This window comes from Prionailurus bengalensis, chromosome B4 (assembly GCF_016509475.1).
Source record: "Prionailurus bengalensis isolate Pbe53 chromosome B4, Fcat_Pben_1.1_paternal_pri, whole genome shotgun sequence".
Taxonomy (NCBI): domain Eukaryota; kingdom Metazoa; phylum Chordata; class Mammalia; order Carnivora; family Felidae; genus Prionailurus; species Prionailurus bengalensis.
This window is the reverse complement of record NC_057358.1, coordinates 37104424-37124468: the sequence shown is the minus strand read 5'-3', so window position 1 is coordinate 37124468 and position 20045 is coordinate 37104424. Positions and strand designations below refer to the sequence as shown.

The window sequence follows — 20045 nt, the reverse complement described above, 5'->3', positions numbered from 1 at the left end:
GGTCAGTAAATAACTGTTGATTAATAGCAATTCTTCTTCCATGAGTTAAAGGCTAAACACACACACAGGAATCAGTCTCATTTCCATCACGTGGGATTTCAAGGCAGCATAACTTGCAAGCACATTTGGGTCCTCTAAGTTTGGTAACACAGGGAAAAACATGTAAAGAATGGTTGTGCCTAAGATAGTAAGGGGATTCAAAATAGAATAAAGTGCTTGCTCACCACTGACAATTTGAATGCTAGTCTGAAAATTGGGCACCTCCAGAATGTTGCATTCTCCCTAGCATTCAAATCCAGGGCACCATAACATTAATTAATTAATTCTTTTGCATTTAAGACTTTTCCTCCTTATTCCGTCCTTCAGGGAGTGGGTGCAAGGATGAGAAAGAGTTTGGAAGAAATCATATACTTTTAAAAATGGAATAGAACAGATATACAGACCAATGGACTAGAAAGCCAGAAATAATAAGCCAGAAATAACTGATTTTTGACAAGGGTACCAAGACTATTCAATGGGAAATGCCCAGTCTTTTCAACAAATGGTGCTAGAAAAATAGGATATTACCACATGGAAAAGAATGAAATTGGACTGTTATCTACATCATATACAAAAATTAACTCAGAAAAGGGGCGCCTGGGTGGCTTAGTTGATTGGGTGACCGAGTCCAGCTCAGGTCATGGTCTCATGGTTGGTGAGTTCGAGCCCTGCGTCAGGCTCTGTGCTGACAGCTTGGGGCCTGGAGCCTACTTCAGATTCTGTGTCTCCCCCTCTCTCTGCCCCTCCCCTGCTCATGCTCTGTGTCTCTCTGTCTCTCAATAATAAATAAACATTAAAAAAAATTTTTTTAATTAACTCAGAATAGATCAAAGACCCAAACTTAAGAGCTAAAACTATTTACATCTTAGAAGAAAACATAAGGGAAAATCTTCATGACATTGAACTTGGCAGTGACTTCTAGGATATGACACACAAAACACAGACAATAAAAGAAAAATATGCAATTTGGACATCATCAAAATTAAAATTCTGTGCAAAGGACACTATCAAGAGAGTGAAAAAACAGCCCACAGACTGGGAGAAACTATTTGCAAATCATACATCTAATAAGAAATTAATGTCCAAAATATGAAAAGAACTTCTGTAACTTAAAGAAGAACAACAACAAAAAATTCAAAAGTGTACATTTTTTTTTAAAGTGGGGGGTGCCTGGGTGGTTCAGTTGGTTAAGTATCGGGCTCTTGATTTCAGCTCAGGTGATAACCTCACATTCATGAGCTCCATCCATACCTCGGGCTCCTGCTTACGATTCTCTCTTTCCCTCTCTCTCTCTCTCTGCCCTGACCCTGCTTGTGTGTGTGCACACATGCGTGGGCCTGCACTTATTCTCTCTCTCAAAACAAATGAATAAACTTTAAAAAAAAAACAAACCAAAAGCATGCAAAAAAAAAACCAAAAAACAAAAAAAACCCAAAAACCGAAAGTGGACAACTTGAATAGACATTTCTCCAAATAAGATATACAAATGGCCAAGAAGCACATAAATACTCAACATTATTAGTCATTAACAAAACGCAAATCAAAATCACATTGAGATACTACTTCTCACCCATTAGGATGACTATTATTAAAAAAAAAAAAGAAAAAAACATTGGTGAGGATGTGGAGAGACTGCAGAGAACTGTGAAAACTGGAGGCTTGTAAGAACATACAATGATGCAACCACTATAGAAAACAGTATGGTGGTTCTTCAAAAAGTTAAAAATAGAGTTACCATATGATCTGGCATATAGGTATATACCCAAAATAATGTTTTTAAATGTTTATTTATTTTTGAGAGAGAGAGAGAGAGAGAGCGTGCGTGAGCAAGTGGGGGAGGGGCAGAGAGAGAGAGCAGGACAGAGCATCTGAAGCGAGCTCCACACTGACAGCAGCCAGCCCAATGTGGGGCTCAAACTCACCAACCTGAGCTGAAGTCAGATGCTAAACTAACCGAGCCACTCAGGCACCCCTATACCCAAAATAATTGAAAGCAGGGACTTGAAAAGATAACTGTACACCAATGTTCATAGCAACCATATTCATGATAACCAAAGGTTAGAGACAACCCATGTGTCTGTCAACGGGTGAATGGATAAACAAAATGTGGTATACCCATACAAAGGAATATCATACAGCCCTAATAAGGAAGGAAATTCTGACACATGCTACAAAATGGATGAACTTGAAGATATTATATTAAGTGAAATAAGACAGTGGCCAAAGGAGAAATGTTGTATGATTCTACTTACATAAGGTACCTAGAATAGGGAAATTCATAGAGACAGGAAGTAGGATGATGATTGCCAGGAGCCGGGGGTAGGGGAGATGGGGAGTTATTGTTTAATGGGTATGGAATTTCTGTTTGGGATGATGAAAACATTCTGGAAACAGCAGTGATGGTTGTACAATATTATGAATGTACACAATGCCACTGGATTGTACACTTACACATGGTTAGCATGGTAACTTTCATGGTACAGATATTTTACCACAATAATCTTTAAAAAGAAATAACAGCTGAATTCAACCATGAGGGAATAATCAGGCGAATCCAAATCATGGGTCATTCTCCAGAACAACTCAGCTGCACTCTTCAAAAATGTCAAGATGATGAGAGGCCAAAAAAAAGGGAATAGGGTTACAGATTAAAGGAGATTTAGGAGACAAGACACCCAATGCAATGACTAATCCGTGATTATATTATATAAGAGCTATGGAGGGCATTGTTGTATGGCAATTGGGAAAAGTGAATATAAACTGTATATTAATGATAATTATATTGTGGTTAGGTAGGAGAGTACCCTTCTTGGAAGATATATGCTGAAGGGGGGAGGGGATGCATTCTATAGAAAGAGATAAAGTAAATATAGCAAAATTGATGAATGTAGGGAAGAGTTTACAAATATTCATTGTTGCGGTCTTTCTACTTTTCTTTATTGGAAAATAAAATGTTCCAGGAAAAATACAGTCTAGTCATTTTGGTTCCCAAATGATCAGGGAAACACTGACTTTCTGTGAATCTGTGAGCAAAATGTTGGTCTATTTGCCACATTGGATCATCCTGTTTTACTGAACTCACTCCCCAGGGCTGCCAGAAGAGGCTGACATGGAGTATTTGGGAGGTGAGAATAGATGCTCCTTACAACAGTTGCCCTTTACAGGGACTCCATTCCCTTCTAGGGGCACTTCTCTGCTCTCCCACAGCACATATGGTCTATGCTGTCTACCTTGACCGTTTCAGGATCTAACGTGTTGTGTTCTTATGTCTGTCAGGGTTTTAAGCCCCCCAAAGCAGGGCTATGTCTCACTTTTCTTATAACCCTCCCTCTGCCAGCATCCCCAACCCCATGCTTTGTACAAATCTAAATATATAGTGAGTGCCTAATAATATTTTTCTTTTCATTGACTATTGACTCTCCCATCAATACAAACAGAAAGGCATACATGAAAATACATGCGGTCAAGGATAGAATTGAAAGGTTTATCCTAACCCAGGTATTAGAACGATGCTGGGTAGGGCCTTGCAGAAGGAATACCAAGTGTGGGCTTTGACACAATCTAATTCTTTGGCAACCAGGTGTTACTGAGTTAGGTAGCGATTAGTACATAAGGGTGGGGTAAAAGAAATCTGGTCTTGGCAGAAATTTATGAATACCTAAGCACAGAATGTCCCTAACTAGGCCCTATGGGGTAACTACTCTCACAACCCTGCGAATTCTTCCCAAGGAAGCAGAACCAAACAAAGGACTGGAGATCTCAAGAAAGGGAGTTCTCATTTGGGGTCCTTGAGCAGATTCGCTATGCCTTTTAAAGGACTTATCTGTGCCACTTGGGATTCAAGGAGAACAACACAAACCTCTGTCAGAGGCTGGAGGTGAGAACAAATCCCTGCACTGCTTTAGGAAGGTCCTGCCCACGTGCCCAACAAGTTGCAAGAGAACACGTAGGCTTGCTGCATTCCACCTCTACGTGAGACACCAGTGTGCTGCTGTGTTGTAGCTTGTTAAGGGAGTGTAGACTTGTCTTTCTTGTCCTGAGTAATTTTTCAGTGAGGCTGGAAGAACTAATGGGTAAATTTCCTCTCTAGCCCAGCCAGAGCTTCTAGGAGGCAGGCCTTTGGCTCCATGGTTTTACACAATATATTGCTATTTCCTATTAAATCACAAACATTGACACTTAGTTTGAATTCCATTTAATATTTTATTACATACCTTCTTGCACTGGTCTATGATTATTTCATTTAAGTCCCAAATTTCCCCACCAGCTTCTTGGAGAACCATGTTCTACGCTACTTTACCAGCTATGCGTCCTCCCCACATCTTGTACTGTACACAGTAAACATTAGATACACAATAAATATAAGAGAATGTGCCAATAATCTATTATATTTCCATATTACGTAATACTATACAGCAGTTAAAAACAGTGGTGTGGATCTACATATTCTGACATGGAGAGATTTCCAAATCATATTAATGCGTCAAAAAAAAAGCTATCAGGTACAGTATGAAATCCTTTATGCTAGAAGAGACTAGTAGAAGAAACAAGGGTTTGGTCCACATATCTGTTTATTTCCTTCCTGATATATACCCCTGGTCACAGACATTATTATAACTAGCGTAGCAGAACTCAGTAATTTCCTTTGCAAAAAAATTGTTAAGTAATAAGGCAGTTAACATAGGACTTGCTGCAGTAATGTCATATTTCTGTGGCACTCATATGGAGCAGGCATTGTTCTTAGTGTTCTACACAAATTAATAGTCCTATAAGAAACTGAGGCACAAAGAGGTTAAGTAATTTGCCCTACGTTAGACTGCACACCAAGGAAATGGAAGACCCAGGATTCAAACCCAAGTAGTCCAGCTTCAGAGCCTGTATTCTTAACCACTATGCTAACCACTATTTAATAAATGTGCCCCTTTCCCCATCCCTTTCCTACCTTCTTGGTGTTTCTACATCTTTTTGTATGCCTCAACGATTGCACTCATAACACTGTGTGAGAATTAAGTGGAAAGAAAAAAAAAATCCTGTTCCCCACCTTAACCTATGGCCAAATCCATGGATTTGAAGTTTTGAGGTACCTATAAGGAGCTACTGATGCCTTCTGGAAACTATGTGTGGGTTGTTACTGCGAGACCATGGCCATTTGCCGTGACTGTATTTAGTCACCCGATATACATAGATTTCCCCCTGAGGGCAGTGGTAACCTCAACTATGGATCATAACAAGTGGAACCTCAGCTTAATAGGCAAGGCTGACGATGGTCCAGGTGTACTGACTCTCACCTGATGGAAGGTGGGGCATGGACTGGATGACTTTTTGAGGATTGTAGGTAGGCATGTTTTACCTTCTCAAAGCCCTGAGGCATTACGACTGATGCCACCTGAAAGCAAATTAGGAGGCTTTGCCCCAGGCCCAGGTCCCCAACGGTGTGTTGGAGTTTAGTGCTGTTTCAGATTAAATCAGCATGTTTCAAATTTGCCAGACTTGTTATCACGGCAATATGTATCCCCAGTTCACACATGGAATGTTTGCTCTCTGGCAGCCAAATGCACTTGGAACTGGCAGTGATGATCTCATAAAGCAGGAAAGCTGAGCAGTTAGTCAGATGATTAACCTGTTACGGAGATGGAGGAGTTGAGCATCACATAATGAAAATATCTGGGTATTGCATAAGTAGGAGTTTCCAGACTTGGGGGGCAGCTTGGGAACCCTCACATCCAAAGTCCTAATTTTACAAATGTGGAAACTAAAGCTTTATAAAAGGGTAGATATCAGGGCTCTGACCCAAGAAAAGTTAGAGTGTATTTCTAATACATGACACCCCAGAGGAAACAGCACTGCTGGCTGCTCAGACCTCCCTTTTAAGGGCTCCAGGACCTTCTGTGGTCGGCTTCAGTGTTTAACTCATCCTCCCCTTTTAAAGGTATTCCTTATTTTTAAATGACCTGTTGGTATTATGTTTACTCATATGTAAAAAAAAGGAATCATCCTCACCCATCCCCCTGTGATTCCAATGCTGCAGACTTGTTCTAATTTCAGTACCAGAGAAATGGAAGGCTGTAGGTTGGAAATGGGGGTAAGAAGTGATCTTCATAAATTGTTTTCATGCCCTTTGTCTGGGCATCTTCAGGTATAGGCCCTCCAGGTGGTTTTCAGGCTTCTGTCTTATGTAATTACGTTTATGAGGTGGAATCATTTGACAATTTGCTTGTACTATTTATTTTTATTATTTATTATTATTTTTAAATGTTTTACTTATTTTTGAGACAGAGAGAGAGAGAGAAAGAGAGAGAGAAAATGTATGAGTGGGGGAGGGGCGCAGAGAGAGAGGGAGACACAGGAAGCAGGCTCCAGCTTCGAGCTACCAGCACAGAGCCTGAAGCTTGGGCTCTTAACTCCTGAACCTGGAGATCATGACCTTAGCTGAAGTCTGATGCTTAATTGACTGAGCCACCCAGGCACCCCTGCTTGTACTATCTTAGAATAATAAACACCAGCCACTGCTTTACTGATGTCTCATCAGAAGAAAAATCCTGTCTTCTATGCATAATGCTTTCTGGTTTTCACAGCTACCTCCTCCACCTTCTCAAACAGTCCTACCCTCTCACTGAGAAGAGGTCATAGGATATGTCTATTCTGCGGGGACAAGTAGGATAGGACCTGGGAGATTGTCCTTCTCAAGCACTCTGAGCACCAGAAAATGATCCAATTGAGTTGTCCCACCCTCCCCCCCCCCCCCCCCAGTGCCTCAGTGCCTCACTTTCCCCTTCTCAAGACTATTTTTGTTTATGCCTAGTTCCAATTGGAGAGGTTTTGGACAAATGCAATAGTTTGTTCTTTCTTGGGAGGATGAAGGGGAGAGGAAGGGGTATGCGCAAGGGAGGAGGAATGTGCCTCAAGCCAGGATGCCTCTCAAGGAAGTCATGAAAGAATTCCAGATACTAGCTTTGATTAGCTCTCTGTGCCAAACAAACAGGTTCTAGGGGAATCTTTTCTAATATTGCCCCAGAGCTAGGTTATTTCCTAGTCTGGCCCCCAAAAAGTCTTAACGACAGTGTGGCTTTAGGGTAAAATTTAGCTGACAATCATCAGTCTTCAACATGGCCCTGGCAAAGGCCTCACCGGGAAAGCATGGCAGGGGGGAGAGTGCACAGCATTGGAGTCAGACAGCCTAGGATGTGAATCCCGGTTGAACTACTGGCTAGCTGTGACATTCAGCAAATTAACTCCCCTGAGCTTCACGTGTTTTCATCTATAAGCTGGGGTTGATATCTACACAGTTGCTCTGAAATATAAAAATAAAAATATGTCAAGTGCCTCCTTGATATAAAGTAAGTGCTCAGAAAAATGGTAGCTATTATTATTAATAACCTAAGGGAAGCCTAGGGGAAACTCAGCAGGAAACCAAGCACTCCAGGCCAAGAAGGAACCGAAATAGCCCCGACCCGGCTCCACCCACAGCGATCAGGATCAGCCAGAGCGTGTTGTGCCAGAGCTGGAGAAGCAGGAAGGGGCCACCCTGCCCTCCCCGGACCCGAAGCCCGTGGGACTGTCAGTACCAGAGCCGGAGACTGGGCCGAGCTGAGGTGGGGAGGGGGTTGTTTTGCTTCAGCAAAGGGTGAGGACTGCCCTCGGCCTTCAGCAGGGGAAGGAAGAGGGACAGCCACGTAACAAAAGTTCAAGGCCAACCCCCAGTAGGCCCCGGGGCCGGACGGGGAAGTAAGCCCTTCGGCCGGCTCCGCGGGAGTCAGCTGACCTGCGGTCGCGGCCGCGCGCCCTCCCCGCCCCGGCCCGCCCGACCCCGCACCCCTGCGACCCCGCACCCCTGCGACCCAGCGCGCAGCTTGCCCGGGGCTGGGGGTGTGAGGGTCCGCGCGGCACGAGCCTCCCCCGCAGCCAATCAGCGGCCTCTTCCGCTCGGCCTCCCCCGGAGGGTTTGGGCAGCGGGGCGGCGAGCTCTCCCGAGGCGGCCTTCGCGCACGCGGTGTGCCCCTTGTGAAAGGAATATTCACATTTCCAGCGCTGCCTCTGCCAGGGAGCGCACCTCTTAAAGACAGGCCGGCTGCCCGAGGCTCGTCGTGGCCACACTGTGCCGGCTCTGTTCTGGAGTTTTCAGAGCATCCACCAAGGCTGCCCCGGGCGCCGGGAAAACAGTGCGCCTTTTCTTCCCTCCAAAACCAGCCCACCTGCGACCCTAGGCGACCTCGTCCCCTCCAGCTGCTCGCGGACTGCACACACCCGCCCCGTACTTCAGCGTCCCGGCCCAGGTGGGAGGAGGGGAAGGGAAGGCGGTATTTGCAAGTACTCAGAAGTGTTTACCGTTTCCGAAGCTCTGGCCCTCGGGCCTAAATCCACCCAGTTCCTTTTCACAGAAAAGGAACACTTGATCCCGCCCCTACTAGGTGCCTGGAACCTGACTTGTCCTGTCCCTTAAGCCTGGCGATCCGACCCCCTGTAGAGGGAGTATCGTTATCCTGGTTCTGGAAACAAGGAAACCAAGTTTCTGAGAGATTGAGAATTGTAAAACTACCGAAGGCCCAGTTTGCAACAAGGCCAAAATTTTTTTCTAAGTGACTGGGCTTCATACCAGGACACCGTTTGTGTCTAGACTCACGCCCCCTTGGGTTCCCTTGTTTGCTTGGGAGAGCAAACAGCAAGGGCCGTAGATATTCCGTAGAGCAAAGCCTTAACAGGCCCTTTTACCCTGTAGGAGCAGTCAGTCTGCTATAGAGACGACCTGCCAACTCCCCTTTCAGGTCTTAGATTGGAGAGCACCTTCCTCGACCCCACAAGCCTGGGTCAGCTGCCACTTCTAGCACCTCTCTATCCCTCTTTTGGTGGTCCTTATGACCATCTGTTGCAATTTCCTCAGCTAGCTCCCTCCGTAGATGGAGGGAAGCTACCTGGGTGTCTTGATTGTAAGCCCAGCATTTAGCTGGAATTGCCATGCATGGTCCAGCTCCCAGGATGCAAGTGTGCTGCGGGAACAACATTTGAAAAGCACTGAACTAGGGGCGCCTGGGTGGCTCAGTCGGTTAAGCGTCAGACTTGGGCTCCCCTCATGATCTCACAGTTTGTGAGTCCGAGCCCCGCATCTGGCTCTGTGCTGACAGCTCAGAGCTTAGAGCCTGCTTTGGATTCTGTGTCTCCCTCTCTCTCTCTCTCCCTTCCCTGCTCTCACTGTGTCTCTCTCTGTCTCTGTCTCTGTCTCTGTCTCTCTCTCTCTCTCAAAAATAAGTAAACATTAAAAAAAGAGGAAGAAGAAAAGCACTGGAGTTCAGAAGTTATAAGGTAAGAAGGGAAAGTGGAGACAACTATAAAAAATTGGCTTTTGGTAATCACAACAATAACAAAAGCGATGACTATCATTTACTACTACAATGTAGCAGACATTGTTCTGGGTGCTGTAGTGCAGGACTCCTCAAAACTCAAATGTGATTTCTGGGGATCTTGTTAACTGGGAGATTCTGATCAGTCATCTGGGGTGGGGCCTGAAACTCTGCATTTCTAACAAGCTCCCCTGTGATGGTGCATGAATCATACTTTGTATAGAAATGCTTTGGTATATCAACTTATTTTATCCTCTCTAAAGCGTTATGAAGTAGGTATCACAATTTCTGTTTTACACACAAGGAAGCTGAGAAGCTAAGCACCTATGAAGGTCAAAGAAAGAAACTGCCGGGCAATGAGGGAGGGGGGAATGGTACGAGCAGGTGCACTTACAGAAGAAACAGAATTCTAGGCCCAGGAAACTGTATTTACAAAAGCCTGGCATGCGGGGAACATGGATGGGGGCTGCAGCAACAGCTGTGTCACCCATTAGGCACCGTGTGTGTGCATAGTACTTAGGAGCTTTCCAAAGGCCCCAAATGTTTGAGACCCGCAAAAACCATATTGGCACCTACATGCGAAACTGAATGCTTAAATTAATCATTTCAACATTCAAATCATTAAAAAGCCTTTCAAAATTTTTACATTAAAAAAAGTCATGTTTAGTGAAGGATACGGGTGTATTTTAATACCTTTGATAAAAATGGAGTAGGGCCTCCCAAGCCTGGGGCCTGCTAGGGACAAGATGAGTGCTGGCCACATTGGGTTTGGATGTAATGCTGAGGGCAGCTGGGAACCACTCTGATAGAAGGAGGAAAATGTTCTCTGTGGCTACAGTGAAGAGAATGGATTGGAGGGAGGCCAGACTGGAGGCCCAGTGGCTGGAGACCAGATAGGCGTTTATAGACTTCCAGTCTGCAAGACAATCTCTCCTCAGTGCCAAGATTAGCGTAAAATGATAGCATTATACAACCCAATTATTGTTTGATTTCTCCAGCCCCTATCTGACTCAGCATTCCAGATTTACTTAAGACGTGGGGGCAAGGGTTTTGCCAAATCCTTTCTCATTAAGGCTGGTGATGTTATAGTCTAGGGGAGGTATGTTTAAGAGCACACACTCGAGTCAGATAGCTGTGAGTGGGAACCTCAGCCCTGCTACTTGCTAGCTGTGTGACTTTGCATAAGTGATTTAACTTCTCAGAGCCTCAGATTCCTTATTGGGCATAATTCATTCCTCATGGAATTTAAACTACATGTACAGTGCCTCCCACAGGATAGGTACTTATAAACAAATGGTAGCTGTTATCACATATGTGCCATTATTCTGAGACCTCGCTGGGTTTTCTTCAGGAGGGAACAGAGGGTGGGGTAAATAATTTAATCTTTTCATCCATTTTCTGAGGTAGAATTTATTATTCCCATTTTGCAGATAAGGCAACAGGGGCTCAGAGATTAGATAGCTCAGTGAACTAGGGGCAGAAAGTGGGAAAGTGCAAGAGCTGGAATGTTGTTTTATTTTTACCTCGTTTCGTGCAGTCTCTCCAGCAGTCAACATCTGCTGCTTCCACCGCCCTTTGACCGGTCCAGAACCTGTTTCCCTTAGTCATGGCATGAATCTGTCATGCTGGCCAAAGCCACACCACTGAACACTCTTCTTGGGCTCCACCAACCTCCATTTCCCTTCTTCCCCAACCTTACCTAACCTCCTTACTACCTCCCCCTACCCCCTCGTACCACCCCACCCCCAATTTTACAGCTTCTGGATTTCCCTTATTAAAGAGACAGCTTGTCTCTCTGAGAATCACAGACAGAACCGCCCTAGACTGGGATGCCTTCCAGAGTACCTCCCTTTAAAGGGAGTAGATAAGTAGGTCACATCAGGATGGTAGGGGAGGAGGCGTACTTCTAATGGGAAGGAGGAAAAATACTGCAGATCACATGGAGAATGGAAAACAAAATAACAGGGCTCCTCTGTCTCTCTGATTCTGTCTATCTCACAATCTCAGTGGCAGCCCCCTGCTGGCCGCTATTACTGTGAAAAGCATGTGGAGACCCCGCAGGCCATACTGAACTCTTGGGGTTTGGGAGGCCACTGGAAATTGCAGTGAGCAGAAGGCGGTCTCCCCTTGGTTCCCCTCCATCCCACCCTGCCTCCTCTTGAAGCTACCCCACAACCACCAGGGTATGGAGAGGAGATGGCTCAGCTTTGACAGAGGATTTGGAACTTCTGTCCAATTCCGGCTCCTCAAGGGCCTGAAAGCACAGAGCTCTGCAGCTTAGAGGTTCCGCGGGACTGGGATGGCACTGGCTTTGCCGTGGTTGCTGGGAGTAGCCCAGGATCTGGTTCACAGAGATTCTGCTGCAACCAGGACAAGTCACAGGCCTTGCGAGATTTCTGCTCCCCACTCCCAACCCAAACTCTGTCAGAGGCAGTTCGCAACAAGGGAGGTGGATGAGCATTAAATGACATAGATTGCTGTGAAAACCAGAGAGAGAGAGAGACAGGGCGAGACAGGACGAGGCATTAAAGGTCCAACACTGCCAGCCCCACCCTGCCCAGCTATCCCTGGGGACTGAGCCATGCTTGAATCCTAACACTGGGCGGTCGCATTTCTAGGAAACTGTGGGTGAAGGTGGGGGGTGTGGCAGGGAAAGTCCCGGCTGCATGAATGACACCGGCCCCACTGTGTACAGATATGGACTGAAAATGTGTATTCAGGCAGAAGATGGGTCCCTGGACTCTGTGCCTAGGGCACAAGGCAAGCACACAAAACCAAAGAGCAAAGCCTGATTCTTGGACCTGGGGGTAAACAGTCCCAGTTCCCTGGATGGGGCTTTGGAAACAGAATTCACCTCTGGAGAGGCCGAAGGTTTTCCATTCTCTTGGCGTGGAGCCTGGTGGACTTCCAGCTCCGAGGCTCACTGCTTTAGGACACTGGTTAGGCTTTGTGTAGACATGCTCTGGATTGCAGGATGCAACTCCCACCTGGCTGGTGCCCCCTGCCCTCCTTACTCCTATCCCTAAGGTCCCGGACAGACTATTCGGGAGTGCTATATTCCTGTGCTCTTTTCCCTCCACCCCTATAGACACAGAGTACCTCCCTCCCCCCACTCCAGGTATCTGTGCCCTGTGGGAAAGTCCCACCCTTGCCTACGATTGCTCTTCTCGTGAAGCAGGGCTGGGTGACAGGATGGAGACATCCATCTTCACCTGTGCCCTTCATTATGCTTAACCTCCCTAGGCTTGTCTAACACCCTCTTTCCCAGGCTGGGGTAATCCCAAACCATCTCTCATCAGAGTGGGTATAAATCCCTACAGGTATGTGGCAGGCAAGTAGCAGCAGTGACAGTGTGGTTGGTGGTGCCCGTACTGAAACAGGAAGTTTGGACTTGTGAGACTTAGGTTCTTTGTGCTCTCACAAAGTGACTGGCAGCTCCTCGTCCCCGACATCTGATCCAGCTGGGGTCTCTTGCTTTGCCAGCATTCCTGCCTTACTCCAGGTCCAGCTTGAGTGCTACTCCTTGGCTTCTCTAGGATCATGTGGGAGAAAGGAGGTCAGGCTTGGAGCCTCCATACCAACCCCCCACGTCAGTCAGCAATGTACCTGGGCAGTGGGCAGTGGTTTTGAAACTTCAGAGTACATCAAAATTATCAAGGGACTGGTTAAAATACAGATGGCTGGGCCCCTCCCCAGGGTTTCTGATTTAGTATGTCTGGAGTAGGAACTGAGAATTTGCATTTCTAAAAGGTTCCCAAGTGACGGGATACTGTTGCTCCAGCGGCCACATTTGAAAACCACTGAGCTAGAGTATAGCAAAAAGAAAACCTACGTCTGAGTCCTAGCCCTGCCACTTTCGTGCTCTGTGATGGTGTACTTGACCTTTCTGAGCTTCATTTCCTTTTCCAATGAAGGTGGAGTAAGGACCACAGCATGGTTGGGAGGATTAGAATATTTGGAAGGGCCTTTCACTGTGATGGCAAATTGAATTATGAATTAGTCAACAAATACATTTTGAGTATTGTGTTGTCCATTGGATACTCTGCCCAATGTCATGGCTGACTTTGGGCAGATCATACGTGAGGATTCTAAGACCTACTTAAACATCACACAACTCTGTGACTCCGTTTTCTCTTCTATGAAACAAGGCCTGTGGTCTGCTAGACTAAAGGCCCCTCCAAGTCCCATTTGGAAGTTCAGCTCTGGGAGGGGCCTTAGGTCTTGGGAGGCACAGCCACGTTTCTTTTCCTTGCTCACCCCTTTCCAGGACATCCACTTGAGAGCTCAGGTGCTTCTGCAAAGAACATCGATCACTAGAGTCACTGGTCAGTTCCTCCTCGAGGGGAATAACGTGGTCTTCACTGTCCATCATGATCTGGTTCCAACTCACTTTTATAATCATATTCCCCACTGTTATTCTTCTATTCACTTTATAGCCTAGACAAATTGGACTACTCATCCTTCCCCAGATACACCCTGTGATGTCCTGCTTGCAGCTTCTGTTCACACTAGAATATCCTCCACTTGTCAGAGTCCTATTCCTCCTTCAAAGTTTACCCAGTGACTACCTCCTCCAACAAGTTGTCCCAAATCCTTCCACCATCTGTCTCTTTAGCTATCATCTATATATCTGTCTCTCTACTTAATACAAATGATTTTATATTTTTCTTTAGGTGATAGAGGACAAGTTACTGAAGTTGTCAGGTACAAGATCTGACTAAATCAGGATGCAACCACCTCACCCCTTCCTACTTGCCTCTGATGTTTTTCCTCCGAAGGGGCTGTGTAGAAACTCGGAGGTCCGTGGGTGTGTCCTTGGATTTCACATTCCTGAAGTCTGTTCTTGGAGCATACTGAGATATAAAAAACCAGAGTTGCTACTATGTAGAACTTTTAAAAAGTGGAACGGCCACTTAAAAGGAGATGCCTACTTACACAAAGATAAGTCAGCTGTTTATTTTCTATGGCAATCAGAGTCGGGAATAAATATATATGTGTGTATAAATCTGCTGTGGTTCATATTCACAGATCTACTCATTTGCATATAGCCACATCTGCTTCTCTAATTTTCTTTTTTAAACTACAGGGTTTTTTTTTTCTATTCTAAATATAATATATGCATCGGTAAAAATGTTTAAAGGAAATAAAAAGTAAAAATAAAGTAAAAGAAGAAAGTAAGTAAGTCATTCATAACCCATAAATAACCGGTATTAACATTTTGATGTATTTCTTGGGAATGGTTTTCTTGCACATATTTACTCTATATGATTTTTAAAGGAAGTTGGGATAAAATGTTTATACTCTTCTGTATCTTACTTTTTTGATTTATATGATTAGCATTTTGGTATTCCTTTAAATATTCTTCCCTAACATTGAAAAAAATTATTTCATGATATCCACTAACAGATGTACCAAAATTTATTTAACCATTCTTTCATTGTTGGATACTCCTTTTTGCTATAAACAGTATTTCAGTGAACATCCTTACATATCTGATTATTTTCTTAGGCTGATTCTAGAAGTGGGATTACTGGGTCATTTTTTTTTTTTAATTTTTTTTTCTTCGTTTTTATTTTATTTTTGGGACAGAGAGAGACAGAGCATGAACGGGGGAGGGGCAGAGAGAGAGGGAGACACAGAATCGGAAACAGGCTCCAGGCTCTGAGCCATCAGCCCAGAGCCTGACGCGGGGCTCGAACTCACGGACCGCGAGATCGTGACCTGGCTGAAGTCCGACGCTTAACCGACTGCGCCACCCAGGCGCCCCGTCATTTTTTTTTTTAAGATTTTATTTTTTTAAGTAATCTCTACACCCAACATGGGGCTCGAACTCACAACCTGGAAATCGAGAGCCACACACTCCACCCACTGAGCCAGCCAGGTGCCCCATACTGGGTCATTTTTAAGTCTCTTGATATATACTACCAAACTGTTGTCTGGAATTTCAATTTGAAAATACTCCAGAATACTTTACCTATAGTCCCCCCTTCTATTCATAAGTAATTTTTACCTCCACTCCCAGTGTATTCTATCCCTTGTTGTACTTAACCCTTACTACACTGAATTTGCATTCAGTGTGTACCAGTCTTCATTCCGTTACGAAGAGACCATCTTTGACCATCTCTGTATCTCCCTCAACATCCCGCACAGGTGGAAGAAAGAGGCCAGAGGACTGAATCTCCTTAGGTGAATCTATAAGCAGAAGAAGAGCTCCATTTTAGGAAGGAGCAAGGAGAGTGGCTTGAACTCCATACTCAGCGGTGGGGTTGCAACACTGGTTGAAGGAGAAGAAAAGGGATTGTCTTCCACCCTTTATTCATCCAGATCTCAGAGGAGGGGGTAAAAGATGGGAAATTAGTCCAGTCTAGAGCCTGGAAAAGGAGTCACCTTAGCTGTCTGGCAGGGCTGCTACTAAGAGCTGGGAGAAGGGCAGAAGCTTGGAGGCCACAGCTTCAGGTTGTGGAAGGAGAGGCACCAGTACCAGCCATCCCACTCTCAAGGTGTTGACCTTGGGGACACACCTGCAACACTGATGATAGAGGCTTAATGTTTTTTAGATTGGAGTTTCCCAAATTTCAGTTGTACCTTGTTTGCTATCTCAATCTTTTAGTGACAAGAAAGAAGCAATATGCACAGACACACACACACACCTGTGTTTCATTTCATCCAGAGCAGCCACACTTCTGAACAGTGAAGACAGGTACAATTATTAAAATATTCAGGGTGTGCCCATGACACTCATAAAGTCTGAATAAGAACTTAAAACGTATCATGCCACTTACTTTAGCCTCATCCTGAGCAATAAAAATTTAGAAATCACAGATTTGATGGATTAGTTACCCTTTTTTTGTAATACACACTATAACTATAAAGATAGCCATTACAATAAAAAACTGTTAGCCATTGGTATTCCCTTTACTAACCATTGGTGGTAACTGTACCACATTTTGGGGACATACTATTTTAATTGAACATTTTCTTTATATTATAGTCATCTGTTTTTCTTCCACTTAAGCTTTCTAAGGCCAGGTATCATGTTTTTGTTTTTGTTTTTGGTGCTTCATACAGTGTTGAAGCTCAATAAATATTTGTTCTTCCTTTGGTTTGTTTTGGTAATGGGATAGTGATGAATAGGAATTAATTTATATACTTAGCACAAATGAAGTCTCCAAGATCAGGATTATAAAGGGGAGATCAATATTTATATGGTAAAGAGAGTTGCCCTGGTTTGAATACTGTGGCATTATTATTTGGACTTGGGCTTTAACGTGTTCAGGGTAGAACACAGTACATCATACACATACTATCTAGCTGTCTTTCCAGGGGTAAATAATACATTTGCAAGTTTAAGAATTAGTCTTGGAGCTATAAAACAGAATAACACTATTTAGCTCATGCAGGAATTCAACCCACTATAATAACCTCATGAAATAAGAAAACTTTTCCATACCTAGCAAGCACAGAGTGAAATATATAGTTATTGATTAGTAAATATTTTTTAAATGAAGAGATGAAATGTCTTAGCTATAGTCAATATGTCTTTACCACCCCTGGAAAACCATTCTCAGAAACAGAGGAACTAATATTATTCAGTACATAATATTCTAGGGTCTTTATATATGTCTTTCCTCTGGATTTCATGTGGCAACACCATGTGAGGAGAGGGTAAAATCATGCTACTAGGGGACAGACATTTCCACCTGTCATGAACCAAGACTTGCCTTCTCAGAAGACCACAGTGACTATTTCCTCATTGGATCCAGAGGGCTAGACAGGAAGATGTAGAAACTCAATGGATGACCTTCTGGCCAACCAAATAAATAAACTACCAAAGGAAAGTGTGAATAAGATGCCAGAATAAAAGACTATATTGGGAGAGAGAGAATAACTCTAATAAAGAAGAGAAGGGTACTCTAACACTTTAGTCCATAGTTCTGCCTATCTCTTTCTTTCTGAACCTTTCTTCCAAATGTAGTGTCCTTAGCCTATAACTCAGGATTATTTAACTCATCAGCACATAAGAAACTCGTTCTTCAGGGACTGGAAATGAGCAGTACCATTTCCTTAGCTACTAAATATCCAATGGAGGCAAGAACTAGAGGAAGAAAAAAGAAAATACACTGTAGGGTCAGAAGACCTGGGTTGTCCAGAAGTCCTGACTCTGCCATGGTCTGGTAGAGTGACCCTCTGCCTATTAGTGATCCCCTTTAATTCATGGCTCCCTTAAGTTATTCACTTACAACTATTTTCCATGCAATTACTGTTTATCAAGCACCGCCCTGGGCACTAGGGATAGAGCAATGAAAGAAACAGACTCTAATGGAGTTTATGTTCTAATGAGATTGATTAGATTGGGTAAGTAATCAAATGAACAATGTAACTTCAAATAGTGAGCAGTGCTATGGAAGAAAGAAAACAAATGATGAAGACAAAATGAAAGGAGGGTTCCTCTACAGAGGGCGAAGGTTTCCCTGAGTCAGTAACATTTGAGCTGAGATCTGACTGTACTACAAGGAGCCAGCCCAGGGAAAGAATATTCCAGGCAGAAGGACCATCAAGCCCTGAGTTGGGACCATGTTTGGGGCTGTATGACAATCAAGGAAAACGACACTATTTTGCAGTTCTAGTAGACCAATGGTTTTGACACACTACCCCAAGTGATTCTACAACTTCCTTGGTTGTGTCTCGGGGGTGGAGGGACAGAGGGTAGAAGTTCTGCCAGGCCCCCATCATGCTGCCCAACACACATAGCAGCTCCTTTTTCATCTGAAGCATACACTGGGGTGTTGGAAGATTTGCTTGAAGAACAGATACCATGATCAAAAATCCTTGGTCTCAAAAGTCCTTCTCCACCCTGTAATTGTCCAGCTCTAGGAAAATTTATCATGCAACCTCTGTGATCCCTACAGAAAGGCTGGCTTTATTCAATAAAGTTGGAGAGTGCCAGTTCCAGCGACCTGGCTCTCCTCTTACCAGAACATCCCATTCCCTCTCCCTGCAATGGTGGATTAGAGCCTCTGATGCCCTCCAAGCCTGTCCCAGGTAGGGAGGGACACCAGTCTCTGACTCCTGCTAGCACATTTTACTGGCTTCCTTTTCTTGCCCTGTCCGAATAAGACACTCTGTCCTCCACAGGAGAGCTTTGTGGAGAAAGCCACGGAGTGGCTCCAGTTTTTTCCAACCTGTAAAATGCAAAGTTGGCCAGCTGCCTCTCTTCTTAACTCTAAAACCCATATCTTTCCTTGCCTCCAGAGAACTGCCAGCAGCTCTCAAATAAGTCTCTACTGTCCTGGGGTTTGGAGGAAAGCACTGTGCAGAATGTGAAATCATCTTCTGGTAACGCGAATCTAATTAGCTCTTTGACTGACAAGAGGAAGCAGAGGCCAAGAGGGATTTAAACAATCCCTTTCTCACATATTTCAAAACAAGCGAAGAACCAGACAGGGAAACAGAAAGAGAAAAAAAGAGATAAAGCCTAGGGAACATTTGGAGAAGGGGGTAAGAGAGAAAGGGGGGTGAGAGGGAGAATATCAAGTGACCAGAATATTAATCCTTCCTTCCCCCAGCTTTACCTCTGCTCCCCCCATCTCCACCCTCCTTCCTCTCTCCCGGAGAGAACTTACTTGGAGGTCGATGATTTCTCTCTCTGATTCCATCTTGCTGCCCTCAAGTGCCTTCACACACTCTGGTGCTGGTAACAGACTGCGTGGGCAACTCCAGGCTTTGCTGTCTGAGTCTCTACTGCTTTCTTTGGGTGGGAGAGAGCACACAGCTGGCAGGACAGACCTGCTATTCATCCATCTGATGTGGGATGCCTGTCCTGGGCTCAGCCCCTGGGGGAAGTGTACACATGCATACACTTGCGTGCGTGCGTGTGTGCGTGCACACGCATGTGCATTTCAGGGGGTGGCATGTGACACATTGATAGGTGGCCTTTTGAGTTAGTAGTGACAGCATCATTTTCTTTCGTGGCGCCAGTGCCCCTCCAGCCCCAGAGGGGCCATCCGAGGTCAAACTCAGCCTGCTTTGAGTTAGTAGCTTTTCTACCGGTGTAGAAACCCTGTGGATTTATCAAGGAAATGGAAAAACAGCCTCAGCATGCTGTCTGACTTCACATTGGTGGAGCTGAATAGGGTCCTCAGTCATCAAGGGTGGGTGGACTCTAGCATATTCCTAAGACTGAGGCTTAGAGACTTCTTTCTCTTGTTCCCTGTAGCGCTAAAAGTTTAAAAAAAAAATGTAGTTTACTTAATAGGCCCCGAAGCATAAGCCTTACTCTATAAAGTGATTAACAATAAACTTTTATTGACAGGTTGTTTGATGTCCTCATTTTCTCCCTTGATTAGACAGAGAGCAGGAAAAAGTTATACCTTCAAATTCTGTTTACGCAAGTAGTTGCTTTTTCCCTACTTTTACAATAAAGCTACCAGGAGTGAGTCTTTTTTTGGAAAAGCTTTCTTTCTCTTGTTTACCTTAGAGCCTAAAACTCTTCTGGTTTGTTCCTGAAGCTAGTTTTAGACACCAGCTTGTGTACGTGTGGGTGTGGGTATGTCTGTGAGTGTGCACGGTAGGGGCAGTGTTAAATTGGAGTAATCCAGTTCAAGTTTAAAGGGAGTGAGGAGAGTAGCAGAGTCAGAAATTTACTCTCACCACACTTAAATGTGCTGCCAA

The 20045-nt window shown here is 44.5% G+C and overlaps 1 protein-coding gene across 1 annotated transcript in view; it reads right to left on the bottom strand.

Annotated features, from left to right (window-relative positions):
* The window catches only part of NINJ2 (ninjurin 2), a 78962-nt gene extending 59723 nt beyond the window's left edge, over nt 1–19239 (bottom strand). Inside the window, exon 1 of the mRNA XM_043564723.1 lies at nt 18998–19239. Within this exon, the coding sequence (XP_043420658.1) occupies nt 18998–19171 (174 nt within the window). The 5' untranslated portion in view covers nt 19172–19239. The remainder of the gene's footprint in view (nt 1–18997) is intronic.
* Nucleotides 19240–20045: the final 806 nt, after the last annotated feature.